We start from the raw sequence: 8,855 nt of genomic DNA, 5'->3' as shown, positions 1-8,855 counted from the left end.
CCCCGCCCCACCCCCGCCGCCAGCACAGGTAAGCGCGACCCGTGGGGGGCCCCAGCCAGCCCGGGCCCGAGGTTCGGAGCGTGTGTCCCAGACGGCACCACCGGATGACTGCTTCGGGTCACTCGGAAAAGGGCGATCTTGATAAGAATCCGACAAGTGTCTTCCGCGAGCGACTTCGTTTATCCGTTTATGGATTCCAGCAGCGGGGTGTAAGTACAACAGTTAGCTTCCGTTCTCAGGCAGGGGGGGCCGTATGAGCTCCTGTGTGCGAGCCCGAGGAGGGAGAGAGAGACGGACACGGACTGAGCGAGGTGGTCGTTCCCCAGGGCGAGGGGAGGGGGCAGGAGACAACGCCAAACCGATAACGAACAAGCCGCACCTCGTTCGGGCTCATCCGGAGGCCACCGTCTGACTGTCAGAAACGGACAAACAGGAAAAAGGCCGGCCGGCTCCGATGTTCCGCCCACGAGTGGCGTCGTCCACTTGGGAAAGGCAGAAACCCACGCCAGACCTCAGCACGGGCCACGGCAGCCGGGGGTCAGCAGCATGCACGGCCGCAGGTGTCGCCGCCGCCGTCCCCGCTCAGAGTCCCCCGGGGGCGGCCACCTCGGGACAAATGCAAATCGATTCAAAGCTCGCCGAAGCTGCCTCCGTCTCGGACACCGCCGCGACGGCCGGCATCGGCCGGCATATATGCCTCCCGGTGTGTCGTCGGGGAGGTGCGAGCGAGAGCCGCCCCGGCGCCGCACCCGGGGCAACAGAGATGGAAAGCGCGCCCGGTTGGCGAGGCAGCCTTGTACGTCCGCTGTTTCAATGGTAATGAAATCCATTCTGGTCCCCCTGCGGGCACAGGCGAGTATCGGGCCCTCGCGGAGACACCCGCCCTCCGGCCCCGCCCCCCGCGTCCCGGTCCCGCCCCCTGCCCACCGCCCCCTTCAACCTGATTAGAATCCGTCGTGGGAGCCGAGAGATGACCCTACACGTGTTTGGTCTCGCCTTCTCACCTGTCCGCCGCGACGGCCAACCGACGGCTTGGGAACCCCCCCCCCCCCCCCTCCCCAGTAAGAACACCAAACGGTAAGAGCAGAGCCAAGATCGAGTTTAATTAAAGAAAAAAAAATCGCATCAAACGACAGCTGAGACTGCATACTTTTTACGTGAAGTTCAAGAAGTATGGGATTGACGCAGGATCTCACTTATCATCCACTACACGGATTTGCTAAATAACAATTTGAATACTACACCTATCATACCACTTTGAGCTGCTTGAGCCACCCACGTAACCGGGTACATCGCGAAAAAAAAATTGATACATCGATATCAATAAGAGTCCTTGCCGAATTTTTCCATCGTTACGTCTGAGAGCGCGGGTCATCGGTCGTCGGCCACCTGGGGCCTACGTTACGTATTTCACACGCGTGGATTATGGACGTCAGCAGCAGCCGCATTCCATGATGAAGAGTGCTGTGACGGAGGCGGGCAGATAAAGCAGAGGGACGTGTGTGCACGTGTGGGTGGCAGTGCACGTGCACTCCGCGTGGTGGGGACGTGTGTGTGTGTGGAGGGGAGCGCGCCGCCATTGGCCGCCCGCCGCGCGCTGGACCACTCCCCCCAGCATCCCATTCAAAGATGGCGCGGCAGGCGGGGCGCGGCGGGGCGGAGCTCACCGCCGTGGCCGTGGAGCGGGAGAGGTTAAAGGGGAATGGGAGATAACGTCGGAAAAGTGTGCGTTGATCATGTTTTACTATTTTTGTCGTTTTTTGTTGTTTTGTCCGTCACGTCTCCGCGCTGCAGTCCGCCGGCCTGCCGGCCTTGGTGGCGGCGCGGGGGGCGGACCTGTGCAGCGCGCTGGCCGACGACTGGCGGCGGTGCGAGGCGGGGCGCGGGGCCGCCTTGCTGGGGGCGGCGCGGGGGCGTGCTGGCGGGGCTGAGGGGTCCTCGGCGGTGGCCTGGGTCTTGATGGGGGAGCTGGTGGTGGTGAGCAGCCTCTCGTAGTTCGGGTCGTCGGCCGGGGCGTAGGGTCGGTGCTCGCTCAGGGAAAGGTTCGGCGGTGAACACGCTGCGGCACCCAGACCGCGGCGCGTCCGAGATCTCGGCCGCGACTCGGGGTCCTTCGACTCGGCGGGGGTCTTCGTCGGCTGCGACTCTGCCCTCTTTGTCGGCGAGCTGCTCGGAGCGGCCTCCGGGAGGGCGGTTTGGGCCGCGGGGGGCGGCGGCTGCTGCTTCCGGGTCGCCGACTTCTTCATGAACGAGCCGCTGAGGCTGAAGGACCCTCGGCGCGAACCGCTGCTGACCTTGCAGAAGGACCTGCTCCGGGAGCTGGAGGCGCGCGAGCTGGCGATGCTGGGGTTGTCGAACTCGGCGCTGTGAAACTTGTCGTCAGAGTCGTAGAAGCCGTGCTTGCGGCGGTCGACGCAGGTCTTGCGTTGCACCTAGACATGCCGAGGGAAATTTAAGATTTTTCAAAAAAAAAAAAGGAGATAGGGGAGGATAGTGCGACCTCTCACCTGTGATGGAGCAGTGGTGGTCACAGCTGAGCTCTTGGTCACGGCGCCCACCAGGGCCTTGTACACCTTGGAGCCCACCTTCACCACCTCCTCGGTGGCCGGGGCCGGCTGCGCGCGCCGCAACGCTCGGTGATGGCTTGCGACGGAGCTGGCCCTGCTCGTCGTGGACTTTGAGCTGCGCGTCCTCCTCGGTGGGGCGGCCGCCGCGGCCGCGGAAGACGAGTAGAAGCTCTGCAGGCTGAGCGGCTGCTGCCCCTGCCACCCACGTCATTTGTCGTTGACGTATGCCCGACTGTACCGGCGACACAGTAACTGTACCAGGCGGCACATCGGCCGCGGACTTCAAAGGTTTACTGTACCGCATGCAGGCATGCGGGCGGGATTGCCTATCGCCTCCGGCCACGGCGCCGTCCGGCCACGAGCAAAGTAGGCAACCCGCCCGCATAATACGACTACCAGCAGCAGTATACAGGTTGTGGAGTCCATTATTACACACTCTGCTCTGACGCGCACCTGGACGCGAAGAGGAGGCTGGACTTCCGGCGGCGGCGAGCTGGCGCCGTCCTCGGGCGAGACGCCGTTGTCCTCCCTGATGAGCCCCAGGGAGCTGGTGCTCTGCAGCTGCAGCTGCTGTAGCTGCTGCCGGTGGAACGAGTGCACGCTGTCGTGCAAGGGCGGCGGCCGCAGCGGCAGGCCCGGCAGGCAGTAGCGGCAGTCCGAGCTGGGCCTGCGAATCTGGAGAGCGCTGCGCTGCCGGTACAGGCGCTTGTACTCGGCGCGCCAGTCGACGGCGTCCTGGCCGGCCTGCGGGACGCCCTCGCCGACCGTGAGCGCGCCCTGGGTGAGCGCGAGCGGGCCGAAGTCCCGCGTGAGGGTGTAGCGCCACAGGACGGGGTCGGTGGTCAGCGCGTGCAGCGCGCGACAGCAGGCCGCCAAGCGGCACAGGTCCGCGACGGGCAGGCACGCCAGCACCCTCCGGGCCGCGCGCAGCGGCAGTCCGAGCAGGCTGGGGTTGACCACGGCGTGCGCCGTGCGGGCGGCGCACATGGCCGGCCTGGACAGCACGGTCTTGACGCTCTCCGCCAGCCGCGAGATGTTTTGCAGCTGCGGCCGCGCGCGGGCGACGTCCTCCACGACGTACTCCCCGACCGGCAGGGCGAGGCTGTAGGTGGTGGTGGGCGCGTCGGCGCCGCCCGACTCCCAGAGGACGCTCAGGTTGACGAGCATGACGTCGGCCCAGAGGGCGGCCACCAGGCGGAATGTGCAGTCGGTGAAGGGGGGCAGGCTGAGCGTGACGGAGAACTTCTTGTCCTTGGCGAGGGTGTTCGGCCACTCGTCGGGCAGCAGCGCGGAGAGCATGCCCTGGATGGCGCGCGCCCCGTCCGCGACGCCGTCCACCACGACCCTGGCCGCCGCCCGTACCCTCGCCACCTGGGCAGCTCTGGCCGACACGATGGCGGGGTGCGGCGCGCGGCGGCCCAGGAACTTCCGCGGCGTCTGATGCGGAGCCACGCGACATCGGCGCCGCCCCTGCTGGTGGTCGAGCTGCGGAGCGGCGGCCACGACGGCGCCACAGATCAGAACGAGACCCCCTTCGGCGAGGCTCGAACGAGCCGGGGCACCGCGACCGGGTCACCGACCTGCAGGGACCTGAGGTACGGCATGGGCCGGAACGCCCGCATGAGGCGCGTGGGACGAGGCCCCGTGTCTGGCCGCGGTCTCTGGTGGGGCGGCGCGGACTGCGGCGTCGGCGTCCTGGGGCAGCTGGTGGCGGCCTCCTCCAGGGGGTCCTGGGGCCCCGAGGGCGCCGGCTCCGCCTCCTGGTCCACCTGTGCACCTGCGCGTTAGCCTGACGGGCCGGCCCGCCGCACAGGTGCGTACGGATGGACCGCCGGCACTCGTGGGAACATTTTGCAAACGAACGCAGACAATGGCGAGGGCATCTCAAGCTTTAGATATCGGAAGCAAACGCGCCAAACGTCAGCTCCGTCTCCGTCGCACCAATGCGGCGAGAGATAGTAAGAGAGAGATAGCCTGGTTGGCGGGCGGCAGGTGTGGACTCACCTGTGCAGCTGTCTGCAGCTGCGGCCTGAAGCCCGCCTGTAGCAGGTGTGCGAGCAGCAGCGACAAGAGCATGGAGCTGCTGCAGACACCTCCTGCGGGTACGCCCTTTCATCGTCCATCACTCTCGCAAAATTTGCAATTTTACACGATCGCGATGATGATCTCACCGGGGGACTCCTTTCCGGTGCGCTCTGCGGCCATGGTGAGGACGAGATCCTGGAGCACGCCGCCGCCGCCGCCGGAGGACGGCCTGAGTAGTTCCTGCTCCCCCGAGTCCTGAAGTGCTGGTTTCTGATCCCGCTGCTCCCCCGGCCCGGGCGCCGCGCCCTGCCGGCCCTGCCCCGTGTCGAGCGGCGCCCCCTCCGCCGCGGCCGCACCGTCGTGCTGCTTCATCTCGTGACGCCTTCATCAATAACGCAGAGACCCTTCGCCGCGTCCATCACATGCCGTTTTCTTGCGGCTGAATAAGTCAGATGTAAATTACCCGTCAGGTGTAGATGGTCATTTCAGTAGCCCCCTCGCCTCTTCGTCGTCGCCGCCGTCGTCGTCGCCCTCCTCCGCCTCCTCCCCGTCCCGCACCATGCGCCCCCGCCACGCCACGCCACGCCCGCACACGTGCAGCGCGCCAACGTTGCGCCCGCGCCGCACCCAGCCGCGCGCCTTCCCCTGTCGTCATGGCGACCGCGTCGCGTTCTATTTTTACGATTTTTACACTCGCGCAGAGAGCGCGCGGTTTAAAAACTGAGGGCACATTTGCTTTCATCATTCCAGGTTTAACGGATGAGATACTCCGCGCTTTTCTCCTTCTCCCGCGGCGCGGAGCTGGTCCCGAGTGAGATGCGAGCCGCGCGAGAAATGTCAACACCAAGGGGAGAGGGAGCAGCAGCGCAGCGGCTCGAATTTCAGCGACGCAATTTAATTCAAGCAGTAGTTTTTTGTTTTTGTTTTTATTCGCATTTCTCTCCCTCCCCTCCTCTCTCTTCCCTCCTGCTGTTCTTGTGACCGTATGTATAGTACCTTTAATACGTACTCAGGAACTTGTAAGGAATACATGAGACTGCACAACGGGATAGACAACAGAGGTATGTAGATATATCTAGTGATGCTTAGCATACAGCAGCGAAATTAGGACGCGAACATTTTATTTTTATGGGTGAGAATATCGACGACCGTGGTGCAGTGGTGCACTAGTGGGGAAAGTAATAAAATGCGCGATGGCGAAGAAAAACGGAAATCGATGGAGCCGACGCGGTCGGCCGCAGCTGATCCGGCGAGGCACGGCTGCGTGGAGGCGGGCTTGTGCTGCGCAGCGGGCCTGCCGGGCCCCATTAGGGAATCACTTCTCCAATTTCGTTACTGGGTCAGGTCAGCCGCCGCCGCGGGGCCGCCCCGACGCTGTCCGGCCCCGCTGTCCTCTCGCCCCACCCCCTCCCCTCCCGCAGCGCTGGGGTTGTCCAGTCAGTCAGCCTGTCGTGTCCTGATGGCCTGCCCCACCACCATCACGCCCACCGCCCAACCCCGAGGGGCAGGGTGGGGGCACGTGTGGTGGGCACTGGATCCAAACAGCATCAATCAATATGAAACAACGACACAAAAAGCCGGTCGGCGGGACAGGCAGGGCAGAGTCAGGACGCCGCGTGGTTGCTTGGGGTGGGGGGAGGCTTCGCGGGGGAGGTGTGGTGGGCGGCCGTGGGGGGATGAATACTGCTGGCGCACCCTGCAGCACCGCAGCACTGCAGTGCAGCTGCCAGGTCAACTCAGCAGCGAACCAGGTGTTTGCTGTGGAAAACGACGTATTTGTGAACATTTTCTCTTCTAATTCGAGAGATTACACGACAAAGGCGGAATCGGGATGGAATAATTTACACTGTAATGTCATTAGAAAAGCGCCCCCACGAGTGCTTGAAGCGTTGCTCCCCGCTGCGTTTTCGAGTCCACCTGGCTGGAAAGGGAAGGGACAGAGGGGCGGGTCCAGGGGGCAGCCCCTCCGGCAGCACCGGGGCCTCTCCCCTCTCGTCCGCCGCCACGCCACGCCCCACCGCGGGGGCTACAGGGCCCCTGAGCATCGATCCGAGTCTCTTCCCTCTCTCTCTCTCTACCCCCCGCTCTCCGTCCTCTTTGCCTTTTTATCTCCTCCCTTCTCGCAATAATACACCGCCGGTCGCCTCTCCCTCTCGGCAGCCCCGGCCCCACCCCTTCCAACCCCGCCGGAGCCACCCCTCACCCCTCCGGTGCCCCTGGCTCACCCTGCTCCACCTCTGCCCGCCCGCGCCCCCCAGCTCGACCTCCCGCACGCCCACCACGCCACCGCGCTGAAGTTCGCTTTCAATTTGCGTCTCTTCCCTCTGCCTTTGCTATGCCGCCGCCCCGGACTCCACGACGCAATCCCGCCGTATGTGCACGGTGGAGGCCAACGAGAGCACCGTATCGACATCCAATGATGCAACCGCCGAAGGGCCGGCCGGGTCGCGTGGAACTGGTGGAACGTGGAAGCAGCAGCGTGCCGGAGCCGCGGGAGGATTCAAAATGCATGACGACGAGAGCTTCCACCGGGCGAGCAGCGCCGCGAGTGTGTCACTTATTGAACGACCCGCCGATAGGAACAGGGCGACTGGACTGACCACCCTGAGGTGGCGGTCACCTGCTACGCCGCACACTCTCCGAGCTGACCCTGAGGTTTCAGCCGCTATGCGCCACGCCCGCGAGGAACCTCAGGAGGGCGCGGAGCAGGAACCCTTCTCACTGATGCCCCCCCCTCCCCTAGCCTTAACTTCTCCTGGTGCCCACGTTTACTCCCCTTGTACAACGGAGGGCTGTAACAGAGATTTGATGGCTACTTCGCCGTATGCGAATGGCCGAGACGTCGACTCGTTTCGTGCCCCTCTTTGTTGCTCCGTCTCTCTCTCTCACCCTCCCGAGCGCCGCCCTCCCCCTTCTCTCTCTCTCCCTCCCTCCCGCGCGCCAGGGCCCCTGGCTCCATGGCGCCGTGCCCTCGCCAGCCCCCGCCCTCTCCCTCCCTCTCTCTTTGGAGCCGCCCGCTCGACCCAGGAGATTATTCCTCCCTCCTGCGCAGGCGAGCGCCACCCCATGCTACCTTTCTCTCGCTCTCTCTCTCCCTTCCCTCCCTCCCGCTCCGTTTCGCCGCAGCGCGTGGCGAGGCGGGTCGTAGCGGGCCGGCGCTTTGGAGGTACGGCCATATATCCTCCCTGCAGCATGAGTCACGCTCGTCACGCACGTAAAGATGGCCGTAATCATGAGAAATCCCCAACAGACCTCCGGCTGCTCCACCCTCTTGCGCCGTCGTCCTCTCTCCCCCTCCCTCTTTGCGCCCCCCCCCCCTCTTTTCTTTCTCGCTCTCCCCTCTCTTTTCCGACTTTTTGCTCTACGGCCGACAGACTATTCTGGAAAGTAAATTAGAGCGAAAAGGCAGAGGCAGGCTTTTCATTTTTCCCTCTCCACCGCTCTCTGCAGCCACTGCCTCTGCGCCCTTGAGTCAGTCGGGTCGGCCACAGTCACCACCATTCGCCCCTTCCCAAGCCCCCTTCTCTCTCTCTCCTTTACCAGCAGTGACGCTCACCTCACTCTCCCAGGAGCGCAATATGTAGCCTCTCTCTCTCTCGCTCTCTCCCCCATCCCCTCTCGCCTTCTCCGGCGTCCACTCTCGCTGCACGCCCGGGGTTGGGACACGTCCGAGGCTGACGGCCTCTTTTACCCCCCGAGCACTCTAGCGGCTTGTTTCGGACGTAGCTACCGCTCCCCGCCATCACGCAGGGGGGCGACGACGTCGAGAGAGAGGGCAGCATCGGCGGTCTCGGCGGCGCTCAGACTCACGGCAAACCCGCGGAACGCAACAACCCCCTCAGAGAGAAGGAATTCGTCCAGAAAACAAATACATGACATATGAAATGATTACGAAGGTGTTTGAACTCCAGGTTCGACCGCCAGTAAGGCCACCGTGCCACCACCACCCCCTGCAACCTCACTGGGGCCGATGGGTCACCTTGCTTCATTACTCACTCCGGTGTCTGACGGGGGGCTGAGGGAGCGAGCGAGCAGCACGAGAAGAGAACGGCGAGAGGGATTAGGAGGGAGAAAGAGAGAGAGAGAAACAGTTTCAGGACTTTTTAATGACCTGTCTCCAGCAGGGCAGCCAGGCAGCAGCAACTTTGTGTTGGTGGAATAAAAACTCCCCACTGCGCACAACGGTGAAGAGGTGGGGCGGGAGGGGCAGTTTATTGCGGACCAGTACGGGAGGCTTCGCGGGGGAGGTGTGGTGGGCGGCCG

General features: G+C 64.1%; 1 protein-coding gene across 1 annotated transcript; it reads right to left on the bottom strand.

Moving 5' to 3' along the window:
* Positions 1–1,743: 1,743 nt before the first annotated feature.
* On the bottom strand, positions 1,744–5,391 carry LOC113202195 (uncharacterized). Its single transcript, XM_026416302.2, has 7 exons — positions 5,056–5,391; positions 4,739–4,974; positions 4,572–4,663; positions 4,148–4,336; positions 3,021–4,052; positions 2,508–2,762; positions 1,744–2,432 (listed from the first exon to the last, which is right to left on the bottom strand). The coding sequence occupies exons 2-7, from the start codon at positions 4,962–4,964 to the stop codon at positions 1,776–1,778; spliced, it is 2,451 nt and encodes an 816-aa protein (XP_026272087.2). The 5' UTR covers positions 4,965–4,974; positions 5,056–5,391; the 3' UTR covers positions 1,744–1,775.
* Between the last annotated feature and the right edge of the window lie 3,464 nt (positions 5,392–8,855).

Source organism: Frankliniella occidentalis, unplaced genomic scaffold (genome assembly GCF_000697945.3).
Source record: "Frankliniella occidentalis isolate FOCC.00 unplaced genomic scaffold, Focc_3.1 Scaffold4, whole genome shotgun sequence".
NCBI lineage: Eukaryota > Metazoa > Arthropoda > Insecta > Thysanoptera > Thripidae > Frankliniella > Frankliniella occidentalis.
Note: the sequence above shows the minus strand (reverse complement) of the source record. Positions and strands in the feature narration are given on the sequence as shown.

Coding starts and splice junctions, on each gene's coding strand:
- LOC113202195 (XM_026416302.2), bottom strand. CDS start 4,964: ATGAAGCAGCACGACGGTGCGGCCGCGGCGGAGGGGGCGCCGCTCGAC. Junction 4,664..4,738: donor CACCGGAAAGGAGTCCCCCG/GTGAGATCATCA, acceptor GCGTACCCGCAG/GAGGTGTCTGCAGCAGCTCC. Junction 4,337..4,571: donor AGCTGCAGACAGCTGCACAG/GTGAGTCCACAC, acceptor GCAGGTGCACAG/GTGGACCAGGAGGCGGAGCC.